At 50.5% G+C, this 21,431-nt stretch overlaps 1 protein-coding gene across 1 annotated transcript; it reads left to right on the top strand.

The window, feature by feature from the left end:
• Positions 1–6,870: 6,870 nt before the first annotated feature.
• On the top strand, positions 6,871–21,428 carry LOC116951525 (uncharacterized). Its single transcript, XM_032970216.2, has 8 exons — positions 6,871–7,390; positions 14,068–14,145; positions 15,777–15,803; positions 17,625–17,708; positions 18,235–18,338; positions 19,054–19,165; positions 19,375–19,453; positions 20,821–21,428. The coding sequence occupies exons 1-8, from the start codon at positions 7,331–7,333 to the stop codon at positions 21,045–21,047; spliced, it is 771 nt and encodes a 256-aa protein (XP_032826107.2). The 5' UTR covers positions 6,871–7,330; the 3' UTR covers positions 21,048–21,428.
• The last annotated feature ends 3 nt before the right edge of the window (positions 21,429–21,431 follow it).

The raw sequence follows: 21,431 nt of genomic DNA, 5'->3' as shown, positions 1-21,431 counted from the left end.
GCAATAGATCTTCTCCAGAGCAGAGATAGAGAGGACCGGCCCGAGAGATTGAGTGATTAATAGTTGGGCGAAACTTGAGCTATTGCACAGTGGTGGTCCCCGTTAGACATTCGAATGTTGACAATGTTTCCGGACGAACAGCCCTCAATTGACACGCGAGCAGTTACCCACGACTTAGATGCCGAGTAACAACAGCCTGATATCGAGTATCACAGCCTGAATAAAAAAATAAGCAAATACTCTACCTGTGTGTGTGTGTGTGCATAAACTCACTTGTAGTAAAATGATCGTGTTGTCTCATATGTAAGGGTATAACGCTTCCTGCACCAGCCAACACGACTGCTAAATCCTTCGGCAATAGTTTTTTGTGCGTGTGAGTTAGATCTCTTTTGTACTTGAGAAACAAATGTGGATTTTCTAGTTGGGCCGCGTGCTCCTGTTCCCTGGTGACAGTGACCTCACGCTTAATGTCGGCGGCTATATTTTTTTTCCTGAAAGCTATCTTTAGATCTTTTTTCGGAGGAGTTTGTTCATGGGAAGCTGTGGGTAGGCGTTGCAATACGCTCCCTCAAGATTTGTTTTGGACGTACCATGTACTGTACGTTGAACTTTTTTCGCACCGTACGTAGCAACCCGCGCTCATCGGAGGTGCGGGGGGAAGGACAACCACACTAAACACACAAACAAGCAGTTCCAAAGAAATTCGTTTTCAATCTCGACTTAAAAAGTGCATAGCTCCCAGCGGCTTCCTAATATCGGAAGGAAGAGCGTTACAGACGGCCGCATTTTCTATTGTTGACCTGTTATAATGATATAATCCGGGAGAGGTGTGTGTGTGTGAGTGCACGCGCGCGCGTGAGTGATCTGATCTGTTGTTAGGGCACCGCGCTACGAATCCGGCGACCGGGGTTCGATTCCCGCTCACGACAAACATCGGTGACGAAAGTTCGCACCGCCTCTGGGCACCCCCTAGGTCGACTCAGCCGTAATTGAGTACCTGGCGCGGACGGTGTGTAAACGTGAGCACTGGGGAGACAAAGGCGGTCGGGCGTAGGAGTTGCTGGCTACGAACCCCGTGGTGTGCCGTGCCAGCTTAATAGATGCTACTCGCTCACGAAACTTTCCCCAATAGTCTGTAAACATCTACATGCGGGATATTTTTATACTTTGATTGGCATCGGGCACGAATTTTGGGGTGCGTTTTACTTTCCAGAGCATGTTATCATCCGGAGAATGCGGTAGTAAGCAAGTGTGTCCATTGTAGTTTATTACCGAAAGTGAAGTAACATGCACGTCGACACAGTGCACGGGCCCAACAACAGCATCAAGATCAAACGCACGTTCACAAAAAAATAAACACCTTCGTCAATAACACTTCCTTAAAAGAAAAAAAAACATGTAGAATAGTTTCTACGTTTTCTGCCAATGACCCTCGTTCACGTGGCGTTGCTGATGGTTGGGAAAGCATCAACAAAAACCACAATGGCTTTTTCCGCTATTACCTGCATCGCCAACTCTAGCACATTTACACCACCTTTTGAGCGCGATGGGGAGGGGGGGTCACCAACCTATCCGAGAACTATCCAGGCTCAAAACCCATGCTTAGTTGCCAAGATTTAACAATATCGGGTGCGTTCCATGTGACTGTGCCACTTACGCAAATTATTTGGTAAACACTGCTGCCTGCACTGAGCTATGGCCCACTGACTGAGCGTGCATAGCTCTTTTTAAGAAGATACCTGGCCACAAATCATCGCCAAATAAAGTGGCTTATCATGCGTACATTTCTAGCAGCCAAATGCTTCTGCAACGCACGTTGATTCTAAAATGTGGAGGGGGAAAACCCGGAGGACCCGGGCAAAAAAATTCACGCGATCACGGGGAGAGAGAGACACGCAAACTACAAAATACACAGCAGGCGTCAGGGTCGAGATCGAACCCACGGCCCCCTGTATACCAGGTGAGGTAGTTAACATCTACTAGCCACCGCTGCTGCGTTACCAGTGGCGGATAAGCACAATTAACAACAACAGCAACAACGCTGACGCCTTAAAAGGGGAACAATATATAATAGGTGACGTTTTTGGGCAATGACCCTACTTCATAGCACGTAAAATCTAATACTATTCAACTTATTTATCTGCTCTGAAGAAGGGCCATGTCCCGAAACGTTGCCTATTATATATTTTTCCATTAAAGGCTGAAGTGTTATTGACGAACGAAAGTTTTTTGTTATTTTGAAATTGTGTTTGTCTAATGGTACTGTAGCAATATAAGTAACAGAGAGTTTCCCCGTATAGATCCCCCGGCATTCGAGAGGGGGGTGGCGAGAACCACGCACGGCCGCCTTTGTCTCCCCAGTGGCGTTGTTAACACACCGCTCCAGGTACCCAGTCGAGGCTGAGTCGACTTACGGGGAAGCCCATGACCGGCTCAGATAATTATCACCACTGATGTTGCCCCGTAAGCTGGATATTAAACTTGGTTCATAGTGCAGTGCGCGCTCCGCCAACTACGCTGTCGCTCCCCACGTGCATGTTTCAAATGCCTTGCACGCACAGCACGTGGCGTGAGTTACGTGCGATGGAATGAGTCACTTACGCGTCTGAAGAATACAACTTCTGGTCGAATACGAGCTATCACGCGCGCACGCACATTCCTGCTACCTGCGTTCCACACATGCACCTACCTCGGATGCTTCCCCTATATACACGCGCACCTATACAGTGCAACTACTTACCTGTCCACATAGCCTACTTTAACGTTAACGCGCTAATCCGACTGCCTAGGAGACTTGCACTTACAAACTCATCTGCTTCGCACCTGTCTGCCTAACACAACAACAACAACCGCCATTCGCCACTAAGTGGCGGTGACGTCACCAGGACACTTGTGCCAGGCCATGTGCACCTTGAGGCCACGTGAAGTGTCGAACGCCCGCTGACAGGTCACGGGGCAGACCCAGGTGCCACGGGTCGACTGACTAAGATGACTGGCTGATGCACCACCTGTGCCCCCTACTGTGCCAACCTGCTGTGCTTTAGCCTAACACACCTACACTAACACACACTCACCTGTCTGTTTAACACACCAAGACTCACACACACCTGCACGTGCACCCTCCTACTTACAGTGAGGAAAAAAAGTATTTGATCCCCTGCTGATTTTGTACGTTTGCCCACTGACAAAGAAATGATCAGTCTATAATTTTAATGGTAGGTTTATTTGAACAGTGAAAACAAACAAGAGAATCCAGAAAAACACATGTCAAAAATGTTATGAATTGATTTGCATTTTAATGAGGGAAAGTTAGTATTTTACCCCCTCTCAATCAGAAAGATAAGCTGAGATTAGCACACTCTTAAAGGGAGTGCTCCTAATCTCAGCTTGTTACCTGTATAAAAGACACCTGTCTACAGAAGCAATCAATCAATCAGATTCCAAACTCTCCACCATGGCCAAGACCAAAGAGCTCTCCAAGGATGTCAGGGACAAGATTGTAGACGTACACAAGGCTGGAATGGGCTACAAGACCATTGCCAAGCAGCTTGGTGAGAAGGTGATAGCAGTTGGTGCGATTATTCGCAAATGGTAGAAACACAAAAGAACTGTCAATCTCCCTCGGCCTGGGGCTCCATGCAAGATCTCACCTCGTGGAGTTGAAATGATCATGAGAACGGTGAGGAATCAGCCCAGAACTACACGGGAGGATCTTGTCAGTGATCTCAAGGCAGCTGGGACCATAGTCACCAAGAAAACAATTGGTAACACACTACGCCGTGAAGGACTGAAATCCTGCAGCGCCCGCAAGGTCCCCCTGCTCAAGAAAGCACATATACATGCCCGTCTGAAGTTTGCCAATGAACATCTGAATGTTTCAAAGGACAACTGGGTGAGAGTGTTGTGGTCAGATGAGACCAAAATGGAGCTCTTTGGCATGAACTCAACTCGCCGTGTTTGGAGGAGGAGGAGGAATGCTGCCTATGACCCCAAGAACACCATCCCCACCGTCAAACATGGAGGTGGAAACATTATGCTTTGGGGGTGTTTTTCTGCTAAGGGGACAGGACAACTTCACCGCATCAAAGGGACGATGGACGGGGCCATGTACCGTCAAATCTTGGGTGAGAACCTCCTTCCCTCAGCCAGGGCATTGAAAATGGGTCGTGGATGAGTATTCCAGCATGACAATGACCCAAAACACACGGCCAAGGCAACAAAGGGGTGGCTCAAGAAGAAGCACATTAAGGTCCTGGATTGGCCTAGCCAGTCTCCAGACCTTAATCCCATAGACAATCTGTGGAGGGAGCTGACGGTTCGAGTTGCCAAACGTAAGCCTCGAAACCTTAATGACTTGGAGAAGATCTGCAAAGAGGAGTGGGACAAAATCCCTCCTGAGATGTGTGCAAACCTGGTGGCCAACTACAAGAAACATCTGACCTCTGTGATTGCCAACAAGGGTTTTGCCACCAAGTGCTTAGTCATGTTTTGCAGAGGGGTCAAATACTTATTTCCCTCATTAAAATGCAAATCAATTTATAACATTTTTGACATGCGTTTTTCTGGATGTTGTTGTTGTTATTCTGTCTCTCACTGTTCAAATAAACCTACCATTAAAATTATAGACTGATCATTGTTTTGTCAGTGGGCAAACGTACAAAATCAGAAGGGGATCAAACACTTTCTTCCCTCACTGTATCTGTTAAGCAACCGATACGTATACACACTTACCTGTCTGATTAGCACACCTACTATAATTCTATGCACTGACCGAACACACCTGCACTCACACAACATTGCTTGCCTTCCTATCACACTCCCTCTTACGTATGTATTTTGAACCTTTTTCGCACCGTACGTAACCAACTGTGCTTCTACTACCTGCCGATCTACAACAACAACCGCCATTCGCCACTAAGTGGCGGTGACGTCACCACGACGCTTGTGCCAGGCCATGTGCACCTTGAGGCCACGTGAAGTGTCGAACGCCTGCTGGCAGGAGGTTACGGGGCAGACCCAAGTGCCACAGGTCGACTGACTAAGATGACAGATGACTGGCTGATGCACCACCTGTGCCCCCTACTGTGCCAACTTGCTGTGGTTTAGCCACCCGGCGCTCCGCTCGTTGTTGTGAGCGTCGCTCTTCCACCCTCCTTTGTTGTTGGAGGGCGACTGCCTCCAACTGCCCAGTAGCGTCCTTCACGAGCCTCCTCCACAGAGGCCGATCTTGACACCGCTGGTACCAGTCATCGGCAAGTCCACTCAGCTCCACGTCCTCCTGTACCACATCACTCCATCTCTTCTCTAGCCCGTGCCTCGCCCGTTTAGCCCCCTCGATCCGGCCGAACAAAAGCTGTTTCGGCATGCGGTGGCTGGACATGCGGGCTACATGACCCAGCCAATGCAGCCTTGCCTGCCGCAGGAGCTCACCGATGGGACCTTGCCCAGATCTTTCAAGGATTTGTGAGCTCCTCACACAATCCAGCCTGGTGAAACCCAGGATGAAACGTAGGCAGGCTAGCCTAAATGTTTCTAACCCGCGAAGATGTTCCATTAGGGGGGGTCCACGTTTCGCAAGCGTAGAGAAGGGAGGGAATGACCATGGCCGAGAAGACCTGAAGCTTAGTGCAGAGCGACAGACCAGGTAGCTTCCACACAGCGTTACGCAACCGATGAAAAGATAACGCTGCTCGACTGATTCGCAGTGAGACCTCTACTGTTAAACTGGAGCCGGTCATAAGCACACTGCCCAGGTATGGGAAACTCTCCACTCTCTCCACAACTGCCCCATCACCGATTGGGAGTTGTGGGGGTGGGGTGTCCGATGGAACAAAATACCCAGGCAGGTGCTTAGTTTTAGTAGGGTTGATGGTAAGGCCCCGTCTCTTAGTGGCAGGCTCCAGTCTCAGCAGCAGCGTCTCCAAGTCTTCCTCTGAATGAGCAGCTATTACCAAATCATCGGCATACATAACGTGGTTGAGCAAAAGGGAGCCATCCCTTGACCACATCCGGGCATCGATCAGCCTCCCATTATATCTGTACCAAATGGAGATTCCCCCAGTACAGCTATTGAATGCTTCATGAACTACGTGGTCAAAATAGATGTTAAATAATGTGGCAGCCAGAGGACATCCCTGTCGCACCCCAAGTTGTACAGGGAATGGCACTGACTCCCGGCCACGTAGTTTTACCCGGGCCGCTCACCATCATGAAGATCCCTAATGATCGTGAGTGGAGGTTCAGGGACTCCAAAAGCATGAAGAACAACCAAGAGCCCAGGCCTACTGATGGTATCATAAGCCCTGACCAGGTCAATAAAGCAGAGATGTAGGTCTTGCTGGAATTCCCTACACCTCTGTTGTAGCAGACGGACAAAAAATATGGCATCTGTGCAGGACCGCCCTTTCCTGAAACCGCATTGGGGCTCCGCAAGCCTCTCCTCAGCGTGCCTGGCAAGGCGATGTTGAATAATCCTTGCCAGGACCTTTCCCGGCACACTGAGTGAGATTCCCCTGTAGTTGTTATAGTCTGTGCGGTCCACCAAGGCATCCTTCCAATCCTGCGGAACCCGTCCAGTGGTCCAGACTGTTGTTATCATGTCATATAGAGCAGTCTGTGCACAAACGCCACCCTCCCTCAGCATTTCGCTTGGGAGATCATCTCTGCCCGGTGCCTTTCCTGGTCTCAGACTCTGGATCGCCCTCACTACTTCCTCAACAGATGGCACCTCAGCCAGCCACTCACAGGGGGTGACTTCTTCCAATATTTGAGGCACCGCAGCCTCAGCAGGGTCATCCACATTTTTTGCCACGATGTTTTTCTAGCTGAGGGATTTCCCCTCCCCTAGGACGTCACAGAAATGCTCAGCAAATCTGCAAACCTGTTCCTGGGGGTCGGAGATTGGATCACCGTTTTTTCCCCTAATGATGGTAATAGGTGTGGCGCTGCAGGTTACTTTTTTGATGGAGTTAAATAGAGATTAACACACACACTTTAACTAAAACTAGCACACACTTACCTGCCTAACACACACACATGTAACACGCACACACTTGCCTTACACACGCAACTCTCTGTACGTAACTACCACATACGTTTAAAATATGCACACACCTGTCTTCCGAGCAGCACACAGCAATATAAGGAAGGGCTCATTCACTTCCGTATAAAGACCACGCTTAACCAAGCACAGACACACTCAGGCGCACACACGAAGACTCAGACACAGGTACGCACACACTCACGCGCACAGGTGTGTCGCGCAACAGGTGTCTGCTCGGAATCCAAGCGGAGTCTGCTCGGAATCCCGGCTACGGGGAGGGGGGGGTGGATGATGGATTGCGGAGACGAGACGATGGAAGGCTTCTTGGAAAAGCGACGCGACAAAGTTGTGAGTTCGACTTTGTCCGCGAGAAGCACACAGTTCAACACGACGCGTAGTCCGGGGGGTTGCCACCTGACCGGGCTAAATCCGTATTAAACCCGGGCAGGTGGCAAACCCCAGACCCGGGCAGGTGGCAAAGGACTGTCCGGGTTTAAGAGTCACCTGTCTGCCGAACGCACAAATACATTTACACAAACGCGAGCGGTTCGGATAATTGGTTTGTACTGATATCTGTTGCCGGTCGGTATTTTGTTGGGCTTTTTGGCAGTAGACGGCACAGTTCTCATTGACCACTTAGTGCCGACCGGCTTTGGTCTGCGCAACAGGTGGGTAAACCCTAGCTCAACCACCCCATACACTCACCCATTCACACACTCACCCACACACTTACTCACTCACTCACCCACACACTCACTCACCCATTCACACACTCACTCACTCACCCATTCACACACTCACTCACCCATTCACACACTCACACAGTCACCCACTTACACACACACTCACTCACCCATTCACGCTCACCCATCCATTCACACACTCAGTTGCTCTAAACCATTCACCCACTTACTCACCCATTCACACACTCACTCGCTCTAAACCATTCACACACGCACTCACCCATTCACACACTCACTCACCCATTCACACACTCACACAGTCACCCACTTACACACACACTCACTCACCCATTCACGCTCACCCATCCATTCACACACTCAGTTGCTCTAAACCATTCACCCACTTACTCACCCATTCACACACTCACTCACTCACCCATTCACACTCACTCACTCACCCATTCACACTCACTCACCCATTCACACACTCACTCACCCATTCACACAGTCACTCACTCACGCACCCATTCACACACTCACTCACTCACCCATTCACACACTCACTCACTCACCCATTCACACACTCACTCACTCACCCATTCACACTCACTCACCCATTCACACACTCACTCACTCAACCATTCACACACACACACTCACTCACCCATTCACACACACACACTCACTCACCCATTCACACTCACTCACCCATTCTCACACTCACTCGCTCAACACATTCACACACTCACTTGCTCTAAACCATTCACCCACTTACTCATCCACGGACGAGCGTTGCCACCTGCTCCGGTTCGACCTGGACAGTCCGAAAATTGGCGCTTATCTATCGCGTGACCGGTGTGAATTTCGCGAATTGATTTGTGCCGAGGTCTGGTTCTGGTTTGTGTGTTGAACTTTACCACGGAATACTCTGGCTTTGGTCTGTGGGAAAGGTGGCTCTACCCTAGCATCTAGTCGCACAAACGAGCTATTAAATAAATACATACCTGTCAACCCCTTATCAGTGCCTCCTACCTTATTACAGACCAATTCAGACCTTATTGGCCACCCCGTGCCCCCTTATAAACCTCAACGTTCATCCTACAAAGTCCCAACACAAGGGAGAAACACAAACAAATACGCAACAAAAATGTTATTTTGCCCGCATTGAAACGGCTGTACGCCGTATGGGCCTGATAACTCAATTTCCTTGTACAAAGCATACGGGGTTAAACCGTATAGGTAAGACGCGGCATACACACGATACACCACGTACACTACAAACCAAGGCCGTAGCCATGGAGTCAACATTGGGGGAGACCAAATCTTCCAGGGGGTCTGGGGGTCCTCCCCCAGAAAAAAAATCGAAACTTGAAAACGAATTTCCTGCCTAAAATATATAAAAAAAAATCACTAATACATAGGCTGGACTTTTTATTAATCTTTTTACAATAATGTCTAATAGTGTGTTGTATTACATTGCTCTGTTTTTTTCTTTTAACCTTTTCTTGTTTCATTGTATGCAATAGCAGAGATTAGGGATTAATAATTATACAACCATAACCACAATAAAATAAACAGAAATCTATTTTCTAGCAATATATTGGGGGGTGGGGGCGGGGACATTTTCAGCATATTTGAATATTGGGGGGGTATTATAATTACGGCTTTGCTACAAACACATTCGCCCTGTGGCCAAATAACTCGGAATGCGAGCGATCCGGCCAGCATCTCGGAAAGCGAAGCAGAGTTGAGTCTGGAGAGTGCTTGGGATGGGCGAACCGGTCTTACAGACAGCCCGAGGCGGGGGTCAGACATGTGTGACGATATGTGACGAGGGGGGGGGGGGGGAGTTTGAGAAATGTGACGTCACATCAAAATGCGCAACTTTAAATAAATATAGACAGCACGTTCTGCTTAATTAAATAGACTTTTTAATAAATGTTTTCTCCTACAATATCAGAGTGCAGCGCCACATTAAATACGCACTACAATGACAATAGTTTAAAGCGATTTGAAGCATGTTTTATATATATTTGGGGGGGGGGGGCAGAGCTTTGTGATGTCATATTTGAGGGAGGGAGTCTGACTGTTTGTGACGCCGTGTGACGAACGGGCGGGGGGGGGGGGTCAAAAATCGTCCAAAATCGCGTGAAGTCATTTATGGACAGCCCCTAACCACAACACGACCGCACACAACAACAACAACCGCCATTCGCCACTAAGTGGCGGTGACGTCACCACGACGCTTGTGCCAGGCTATGTGCACCCTGAGGCCACGTGAAGTGTCGAACGCCCGCTGGCAGGAGGTCACGGGGCAGACCCAGGTGCCACGGGTCGACTGACTGAGATGACTGGCTGATGCGCCACCTGTGCCCCCTACTGTGGCAACCTGCTGTGCTTTAGCCACCCGGCGCTCCGCTGGTTGTTCTGAGCGTCGCTCCTCCGTCCTCCGTTGTTGTTGGAGGGCGACTGCCTCCAACTGCCCAGTAGCGTCCTTCACGAGCCTCCTCCACAGAGGCCGATCTTGACACCGCTGGTACCAGTCATCGGCAAGTCCACTCAGCTCCACGTCCTCCTGTACCACATCACTCCATCTCTTCTCTAGCCCGTGCCGCGCCCGCTTAGCCTCCTCAATCCAGCCAAACAAAAGCTGTTTCGGCATGCGGTGGCTGGGCATGCGGGCTACATGACCCAGCCATCGCAGCCTTGCCTGCCGGAGGAGCTCACCGATGGGACCTTGCCAGATCTTTCAAGGATTTGTGAGCTCCTCACACAATCCAGTCTGGTTAAACCCAGGATGGATCGTAGGCAGGCCAGCCTAAATGTTTCTAACCGGCGAAGATGTTCCATTAGGGGGGTCCACGTTTCGCAAGCGTAGAGAAGGGAGGGAATGACCGTGGCCGAGAAGACCTGAAGCTTAGTGCAGAGCGACAGACCAGGTAGCTTCCACACAGCGTTACGCAACCGATGAAAATATATTGCCGCTCGACTGATTCGGAGTGAGACCTCTGCTGTTAAACTGGAGCCAGTCATAAGCACACTGCCCAGGTATGGGAAACTCTCCACTCTCTCCACAACTGCCCCATCACCGATTGGGAGTTGTGGGGGTGGAGTGTCCGATAGTACAAAATACCCAGGCAGGTCCTTAGTTTTGGTGGGGCTGATGGTAAGGCCCCACCTCGTAGTGGCACGCTCCAGTCTCAGCAGCAGTGTCTCCAACTCCTCCTCTGAATGAGCAGCTATTACCAAATCATCAGCATACATAACGTGGTTGAGCAATAGGGAGCCATCCCTTGACCGCACTCGGGCATCGATCAGCCTCCCATTATATCTGTACCATATGGAGATTCTCTCAGTACAGCTATTGAAGGCTTCACGAACTACGTGGTCAAAATAGATGTTAAATAATGTGGGAGCCAGAGGACATCCCTGTCGCACCCAAAGGTGTACAGGGAATGGCTCTGACTCCCGGCCACGTAGTTTTACCCGGGCCCGCTCACCATCATGAAGATCCTTAATGATCGTGAGCAGAGGGTCAGGTACTCCAAAAGCACGAAGAACAACCCAGAGCCCAGGCCTACTGATGGTATCATAGGCCTTGACCAGGTCAATAAAGCAGAGATGTAGGTCTTGTTGGAATTCCCAACACCTCTGCTGTAGCAGACGGACAGAAAATATGGCATCTGTGCAGGACCACCCTTTCCTGAAATCGCATTGGGGCTCCGCAAGCCTCTCCTCAGCGTGCCTGGCAAGGCGATGTTGAATAATCCTTGCCAGGACCTTTCCCGGCACACTGAGGAGTGAGATGCCCCTGTAGTTGTTACAGTCTGTGCGGTCCTCCTTCCAATCCTGCGGAACCCGTCCAGTGGTCCAACCTGTTGTTATGATGTCAGTCTGTGCACAAACGCCGCCCTCCCTCAGCATTTCGCTTGGGAGATCATCTCTGCCCGCTGCCTTTCCTGGTCTCAGACTCCGGATCGCCTTCAGTACTTCCTCAACAGATGGCACCTCAGCCAGCAACTCACAGGGGGTGACTTCTTCCAATATTTGAGGCACCGCAGCCTCAGCAGGGTCATCCTCACTTTGTGCCACGATGTTTTCCTGGCTGAGGGATTTTCCCTCCCCCAGGACCTCACAGAAATGCTCAGCAAATCTGCAAACCTGTTCCTGGGGGTCGGAGATTGGGTCACCATTTTTTCCCCTAATGATGGTAATAGGTGTGGCGCTGCAGATTACTTTTTTGATGGAGTTAAATAGAGATTTGTGATCACGTGCCACTGAGGCAGACTCCATCTCCTCAGCAACCCGCGACCACCACCCATCCTTGCAGCGCCTCACGGCTCTCCGAACCTCCGAGCGAAGGCTGCGGTAAGCCCCCTCATTCTCTGACATGGGATTCTGTAGCCGATGACAGTGGACCTGTCGCTTTTTCTCAACCATCCTGAACACCTCCTCTGTCAGCCAGGGTCTCTGGGGAGGTCGGGACCGCGTACCCAAAGCAGCCATTGCAGCTGCATGAGTCACAGTCCTAAACCTTGCCCATTTACCCTCGACATTAGGAGTCGGGGATGATGCCAATCCCAGCCGCAAGCGATGATGAAATTCTCGCTTGCAACTTTCATCAGATAACTGAGACCAGGCCACTTTAGGTTGGAATGGGGTCCTGGGTGTACACCCACCACCGGAGTGGAAGAATGGCAGGCGCATCTTACAGATGACTAGTCGATGGTCAGAGGGCAGATCAGCTCTACGGTAGGTCCTGGTGTCAAGGACATGGGCTCGCATCCGCTGGTCCGTCACTATGTAGTCCAGCAGATGTTCATGCTTGGACCCGGCATGCATCCATGATGTTGTGTGGATGCGCCGATGCCGGAACAGCGTGTTGGTAATTACAAGCCCATGGGCTGCACAAAAATCTAGCAGCCTCCTACCGTTGTTATTGAGCTGATCTGGCCCATGCCCTCCAATCACTCCAGACAAGGTGCCAGTATCATGACCAACTCGGGCATTGAAGTCACTCAACATGATGACTCTATCCCGAGGGGCCACTTTAGCCAGCACCTGTGACAGGAGGTCATAGAAGGCATCTGACTCATCGGCTTTGCCTGCATCCCTCCACGGATGTTCATCTTCGGTGGGGGCATAAGTAACCACGACCACCATTCCTCGCCTCCGGTTGATGGGAAGGCGAGCCCAAAGTAGCCTGGGGCTTACAGCTTCCCACACCTCACCGCCACGCTCCCACACCCCCTTCATTCTTTTGTTCAAAAGAAGAGCCACACCCTGTTGTTTGGCAGTCTGCTGCCCTGAGTAGAGGACTGTCCACCCCTCATGGTGGCAGGAGCCAGAGCCGGTCCACCGGACCTCCTGAATGCCACATAGATCCAGGCGGTACTGGTCCAGCTCCCGACAGAGGAGTGGCAGCCTCTCCTCCGCAGTGAGCGTTCGAACATTCCACGTGGCCACCCGTAGTGGTTTTTCGTTATTTCTGGAGGAGCCCCGAGGGTAGATATTCAATCTCCTGGCTCCACCAATTGGGGTTTGGCCAGGAGACGTCATAGACGCCTGCCCCCCCGGGGCCTCCGGCACAAGCTTATTAGTTATATACTTAATTCGCGGTTTAGTGGTAATTAATTGAAGGTGGAGGGGTTACCAGCCCCTCGCACCCGTCCAGAGTCCCCGTTTATCCCCTGTGGTGGACACATATGCCATGAGGGGAGGAGCCAATCACAATTGGACCTCCCCCCACAGCACTGTCCACGACAGAGTTGCCCGTCCGGCACTGCGAGGAGGTAGGGGGTTGTTTTGCCGGCAAACACACACACAGTGGCACGCACACACACACAGTGGCACACACACACAGTGGCACGCACACAACAACAACAACCGCCATTCGCCACTAAGTGGCAGCGACGTCACCACGACGTTTGTGCCAGGCTATGTGCACCCTGAGGCCACGTGAAGTGTCGAACGCCCGCTGGCAGGAGGTCACGGGGCAGACCCAGGTGCCACGGGTCGACTGACTGAGATGACTGGCTGATGCACCACCCGTGCCCCCTATTGTGCCAACCACGCACACACACACACAGTGGCACACATACAGATAAACAAAGATCCCCCATATAGCCTTAACAGACTGTAGGGGCAAGTGCTGTTTCCGAGCACCTACACACACACAGTGGCACACACACAGTGGCACACACACACACCTCGCCATCGCCTCCTTCCTGCCAACACCGCAGCATCGGTCTTGCTCAGTTTCTCCCCCCACCTCCCCCCCCACCTCCCCCCACCTCCCCCCCCACCTCCCCCCACCTCCCCCCACGTCCCGTGTGCCCGCAGAGCTTCCTCTGGAGGCGGTATTGGTTCCGGCTGAAGGGCGGCAAACTCTGTTACTTCAAAAGCCGCGACTGCACCAGCGTGAGTCGCCTTGCAAGCTTTCTTTATCAGCATAATCATTATTATTATTACGCTGTGTGACACGATTTTTTTGTTCCTGGGTGGTAAGTGTTCTTTTCTAATTGCTTATTATGCCTCAAAAGTATAGAAAATGGCTATTATTAGGACTTTACGTGAAGGAAAGACACAAATGCACATCACGTCTTCTCATTGAACATAGCTACATTTCAAAATATCACTGCCCTGGTCACGAGTGCGGGGCCCTAAATTAAAACAAAAACACGGAAATATTAAGACACATTTTAACTTGCATAGTAAAGTAATTGCATGTTTTTTTTCATTTGCGACACAGCCAGATAAAATCGCTAACCTTAAACACCCAGCCGTTCGTAAAAGTCGAAGGCGGTATAGTACTATAGTAATAGACCAAGTGCAGAATCACTGAACCGGAATTGATAGCTTGTAAGCGTTCAGCTCGGGGCCCTTGAAAGTGCGGGGCCCGTAGCTACATATGTAGTAGTAGCTACATATGTAGTAGTAGCTACATATGTAGTAGTAGCTACATATGTAGTAGTAGCTACATATGTAGTAGTAGCTACTACACATGTATCTACTACATGTGTAGTAGCTACATATGTAGCAACCAGCACAAGTAGCTACTACTACATATGTAGTAGCTACATATGTAGTAGTAGCTACGACACATGTATCTACTACATGTGTAGTAGCTACATATGTAGCAACCAGCACAAGTAGCTACTACATATGTAGTAGCTACGACACATGTATCTACTACATGTGTAGTAGCTACATATGTAGCAACCAGCACAAGTAGCTACTACATATGTAGTAGCTACTTGTGTTGGTTGCGTTCAATCATTGGTGACCGGGTGGAGACAATCAACAATCAACTCACTGCCCCCCCCCCCCCCCCCCATTGAGAACCCCGTTTAATCACTCCTCTTCCGAGACGTCCGGTTAGCGTGGAAGAGTAGGCCAAATACCCTCTTCAGTGAAGTCCCTTCCGCCAGCAGCAGCGAGTGCGAGCTATTTGCGGGCCTGCGCCTTTGGCCACGAGAGTTCGAATCCCGATCACGGCCAACGGCCAGCGACGGGTTATTTGAACCGGTCCGCGGCCTCGCCTAGGTCGACTCGGCCTCAAATGACTACACGGTGCGGTGCGGTAAACACCGCCGCTCGGGAGACAAAGGCGGCCCCGGGGGTGGGTGACGCTGGCCACTGGCCACCCGCCACATTGGTGTATCGTTGCCGGCTTTCTTCATAGGTGCTCGACAACAGCACTTGCCCCAGCAGTCTGTTTAGGCTTCACGGGGGATCTTTGTCTTGGCTTTTTTTGTGGGTGAGGGCATCTGGCGAGGGCCGACGGTGTCGGGACTCGCATCGCCTGTCCACGAGGAGAAAATAAGCAACGTTACCTGGCCGGGATGCATCTACTATCGGAGCATGGTTTTTTTGTTGTATTTACATGTCATCCACAAGTACGTGTGGTTAATGCAGACACGATTCCTTGCGAAAGGTTTCTGTTTGGTGTTTTAACGCCTTAACACCGCCTGTTTTAATTGCCAGAGATGGTAAAACCAATTATTATATTGTCATTCTCCTTACCGTGTCTCCTTTGCGATGTGTTTCAGCCTCACGGCGTCATAGACGTGAACAAGGCGAGTACTGTGGGTCACGCGTACTGTGTAACGGGGTTCCGTGACATGCACAGTGTATTGTGTCACGTGTGCTGTGGGTCACGCGTACTGCGGGTCACGCGTAATGTGGGTCACGTGTGCTGTGGGTCACGCGTACTGTGGGTCATGCGTAGTGTGACGTGTACTGTCAGGCGTACTGTGGGTCACGCGTACTGTGGGTCATGCGTAGTGTGACGTCTGTCAGGCGTACTGTGGGTCACGCGTAGTGTGGGTCATGTGTAGTGTGACGTCTGTCAGGCGTACTGTGGGTCACGCGTAGTGTGGATCATGCGTAGTGTGACGTGTATTGTCAGGCGTAATGTGGGTCACGAGTACTGTGGGTCATGCGTAGTGTGACGTCTACTGTCAGGCGTACTGTGGGTCACGTGTACTGTGGGTCATGCGTAGTGTGACGTCTGTCAGGCGTACTGTGGGTCACGCGTAGTGTGGATCATGCGTAGTGTGACGTGTACTGTCAGGCGTACTGTGGGTCACGCGTACTGTGGGTCATGCGTAGTGTGCCGTGTACTGTCAGGCGTAATGTGTCACGAGTACTGTGGGTCACGCGTATTGTGACGTGTACTGTCAGGCGTACTGTGGGTTACGTGTACTGTGGGTCACGCGTACTGTCAAGTGTACTGTGGGTCATGCGTAGTGTGACGTGTACTGTCAGGTGTGCTGTCACGTGTATTGTCACGAACTGTGGGTCACACGTCCAGTGGGTTACGTGTATTGTCAGGCGAACTGTGGGTCATGCGTACTGTGTGACGTGTACTGTGGTGCACGCGTACTGTGGGTTAGGTGTACTGTCAGGCGTCCTGTGGGTCACGCGTACTGTCAAGCGTACTGTCAGGCGTGCTGTGGGTCATGCGTACTGTGTCATGTACTGTCAGGTGTACTGTGGGTCACGAGTACTGTGGGTCGCGGGTACTGTCAAGCGTAGTGGGACACGCATACTGTGGGTCACATGTTCTGTCACGCGTACTGTCGCGCGTACTGAGTCATGCATACTGTGGGTAAAGTACGGATGAGGTGGAGGCGCAGACCCACGAGGGCCAGCGCTGTGTGCCACCCTCAAACCCCACCGAGTTGCGAGGCCGCCACGAGGTGACAGCACAGCAAGTAGATTCCAGAACCCACCCGTGCCGGACCTTAATGCAAAACACTCGGTAATGGAATTGGCCAAACATCCCAGGGCAGGACCCTCCTGAAAGTCTCCAGACTCAAGTATCGCGCCACGGTGGCGAGATGTTAATTACCTCGCCTGGTATGCAGGAGTTCGTGGGTTCGATAACCGACCCCGATGCCTGCTGCTGTATATTTGGAGTTTGCATGTATTCCTCTCTCTCCGTGGTCGCGTGGATTTGTGTCTGGGCCCTCCGGGTTTTCCCCTCCACATTCAGAATCGACGTGGTGCGTTTAGAGTAATTGGCTACTGCGATACATTTCCACGTGAAAAGCCACTTCGTTGGTGATATCATTGTGGCCAGGTCGTTTCTGACTAAGAGCTACACAGCTCAGCGGGCCTTACCTGGTCAAGTAAAAAGACTTAAGTTAATTCATAGTTAAGTGAAGTTTTCTTGAATCAGGGGCATTGTTATTCTCATTTACGGCATGACATTGAATATATTATCATACACATGCCCTCCCTGCAATGCAATAACATCCATCGGCCAAATATCCCCTGGTCTTCTTGCATGAAAAAAAAAACCATAATTAGACAATATACGTCCCGCTGCTTTAAACGACCGACAACATAGTCCGGTATCAACTTGTTACGCGATGCGTTCTTTTTGCTTTCAGATTAAAACCATCGGAGAGGTGACTTCAACGGGCAAAAACTTTTCGTTTGAGGTTGTGCTCTCTGCGGAGAAGACGGTCATCTTGGTGAATACCGTAACACCGCACTTCGCGTCGGTTCATCGTGTGGCCAACGTAACGGGCGGCTCAGCCCTGCAATTTCTTGCCGTCGTAACTGCCGGCAGGAAGGGATTCCACTTGAGGGAGCACCAGACAAGACAATGCAATGTTCAACTCCTTTGGGCAACCGGCGCATGCTGAGCATTTGCCTTTAAAGCTCACGGCGTTTTCGGTTTCGCAGGAAAATGCACAAAAGCAGCAGATGTGACCTTCGATCAATTAATCATTATTGAACGTGCCCGTATCACCCTCTATAAAGTAGGCATCGGTGCAACATTTCAGGAGAATGGGAACGCACACAGCGCAAGCTTGCACTTTTAGTATGTACGTTGAACTTCTTTCGCGCCGCACGTAGCCAACCGGAGGTGGCAGCCGAGTGAGCATATAATGATCGAAATGGATCTGTCGCTTCGTGCCCCAGAATGCCATTCGCCTTAGCCACCGTATCAGCTGTCAACGTGATGTGGCTGCGTGCGCGTGCACACACAACCAGGCTGCAGACTCAAACGAGGAGTGCAAGTCGTGGATAGAGACGCTGCTGTCCAAATCATCGAGTGCTCGCCGCTCCTCCTCCCAGCGGAAGGCCGTCTCCGTCTGGTAACCTACACACATATATAATAGGGCCGACGCAAACTAAAGGGGCCTACGAGAAAAAAATGTAAACAACATATCTTCTTGAATAAATATAAACTTGATTTGGAGCTTTCGTGACTGCTGGAATTACTCTTTGGATCTTTCGGTAAAGTCTTTTTAAATAGCATACGTTTCGATTGCAACAAGCAATCATCATCAGGTACGAATGAAAAAACCTAGTAAACTTTGAAATATAATGCAATATAACACAGTCGGTTAACATAACAATCAACGCCCTACCTGGTTGATTACGTTCATATATAGCAAGGATAGGCAGAGTGTATATATGTAAAGGGGCATATCAATCGTTTTTTTTTTCAATAAGAGAAATTAACAAAATTAGCAAGTAACATCTTCAAATGGTGCTTTTCGTACAATCTTATTCTTAAAAGAGAATGGCCCAAGTGCAGACGTGCGTTGTTGTCCTATGGTTGTTCGCGGACAGTTTATTTTAAAATCAGCAGTTCCAACTGTAGAAAGTTATCACTGAAGGCCCATGAAAAAGAAGGGCCGAGGGGCCTACAAGAACCTTAATCCGGCCTTGCAGTGTCAGGATACAAAGCCAGCGGCCTCTGGCTTGCAAGCCCTTTGCGCGAACCGTCACACCGCAGCAGCGCCCCGGATTGTGAACGGCGCTACAGAAGGAATGGCGGTGGCGATGCCGGGCGGTGATTTTCAGGTACATCGATACGCCACCCGTGGACAGACTGACGGGCGCGCTCGCGTCAACGGAGAACGGCGCGACAACCAATCGCAACTGGACCCGCAAGGAGGCTCACGACTCGAACTCCGTGAGTCAACGTTCATTTACGTAATGAAGGTCAAACGGTGCAATAGCCTTTGAGCGAAGACTCTCGTAGAAGGAAACTGCCAATTTACCAGTCGCAGCACTTACTCCGAAGTCCCCTTTCACCGTAGAAGTGGAACGCGGCGGTTCGATACCTGGGTGTTACTAATCGCCGCGGTCACGCTGCGTTGTTGCGACCACGTGGGGACGCAGGAGACGGCGCCGCCGATGACGACGCAGAAAATGCAGCCGACGCGAGAGCCGCCGCCGATCCCACAGAGACCGCCCAGCAGTAAGAAGCATTCCCACCCGTCACACTCTCCCTTGTCTGTAGGCGTTCAAGATGAACCCGAACGTCATTTAGGACGCCGAGATGTTTAATTACCTCGCCTGATACACAGGGTGAGCATCTACATCATTAGACCTCCTTTGCCAGTACCAAAATGTAATAGGGTTTTTCCCCTTTTTTCTGGCAACAAAACTGAAACCTTTTTACGAGGATTCATGTCTGCATTAACCACAATACCTGCAGCCAAAATGCAAACAAAAAACATACTATGATAATATATGCATTGTCCTTGAAACTGATTGGTCCACACCAAAGGACCAGATGACGCCTTCTGGCGTCATCTGGTCGAGCACCAATTGGGTCGAGGCTCAAAAGAAAGCCGTCCCTTGGTGTGGACCAATGAGTTTCAAGGACAATGCCACATATATTATCATAGTATGTTTTTTGTTTGCATTTTGACTGCAGGTATTGTGGTTACTGCAGACATGAATCCTTGTAAAAAGATTTCAGTTTTGTTGCCAGAAAAAAGGGGAAAACCCCTATTATTAGATACACAGGGGTTTGTGGGTTCGATCCCGACCCTGATGCCTGCTGTGTACTCGGGTCCTCCAATTTTTCCCTCCACGTGTTTAGAAAATTTGGCTGCTAGAAATTTCAAAGTGATAAGCCATTTCGTTGTGCTATTTGTGGCCAGGTTGTTTCTGAAAACGAGCTATGTGGCTCAGTCCGCCTCACACCTGGTAAAAGTTTAGTTTATTGCCAGCTAAATGGGCCCGAGATGACCGAAGCATTAAACGCCCAATGGAATAACACGGCACCTTTCAATCGGTTTCTAAAAATCACGGACGGCGGCGCAGTGGTGTATGTCGAATTTCTTGCGCACCGTACGTAGCCAGCCGTGCTACCCGGGAGGTGGTGTCACGGTTCGCGCACTGCAGTTGCAATGCATAGGTCGCCGGTTGGATTCCATCACCTGGCAGCGGCAGTTGAGACAATCGATAAAGTTTCTCACCATCCCTACACCCCCCACCCCCCGGCCACTATACACCCGGCGATTGTTAAATGGGTACACCGGTTAGTTGATCGGCAGTGTCTCGTGTGGTGGGGTAAAAGAGTGGGTAATTCCCACTTGTTCTAAGGTGTCTGGGCCAGTGTGGAAGAGTAGGCCAAAATAACCTCCAGGGGGACTCTCGAGATCTCCCGTCGAGTGGAGGGCCCCTTCTGCCATCCGGCAGTAGCGTCAGCAAGCTATTGCAGGGGCTGAAAAGTTGATCCTTCACACCTCGATCTTGTTTGTGATTTTTAGAGTTTTTTTTATTTGTGATCGCCCCCCCCCCACCACCCCGCCCCCACCACCCCGCACCCCACAGCCAGAAAACCACCGCTCAAAACTCCTCCACTGCCGCCTAAATTGCGAAAATATTCAACGCCCAGGAGCCAGGGCTGCGCTCGTCCTGCCAGCCCCACCCTCGAGCAACTGACAATCAAAGATTCGGACGACGACCACGTTTTTGAGGAAGTAATCTACGACACGCCGCGCCCGTACCCGGAGACGCTACAGCACAAGGATTGCCCAGTCAAGGCCTCGTCGAGTTAAATTTGACCAACACACACAGCTTGCACTCGGATGAAATGTTCATCATCGCGTTCATTGTGATTACAAAGTGGAGTCGCAACCAAATTGCCAGTTAGAATCATGATCAGAGGTCAACTCAGCCCTTCATCCGACCGTGATTGATAAACTGAGTGGCCCACTTTGTAAGCAGCAGACAAGAGGTTGTTCAGCCAGCTTGCGCTTGCCATTGGACTGTGGAATTTCCACAAATAGCTATACGATTAAACATATATTTCTTCTGTGGTAACAATAGTATATGTATACGCAAAGGTCAGTTGTATATAGGCCACTGGTAACACTTTACTCCATGTACTGTATACCTTAACAGTGGATTACGCCGAGAAATAAAACGGGGCAGCTCCAGTC

This window comes from Petromyzon marinus, chromosome 43 (genome assembly GCF_048934315.1).
Source record: "Petromyzon marinus isolate PM22_M1 ecotype Great Lakes invasive population chromosome 43, UKy_Petmar_22M1.pri1.0, whole genome shotgun sequence".
Classification (NCBI taxonomy): Eukaryota; Metazoa; Chordata; class Hyperoartia; order Petromyzontiformes; family Petromyzontidae; genus Petromyzon; species Petromyzon marinus.
This window is presented reverse-complemented; position numbering and strand designations above follow the sequence as displayed.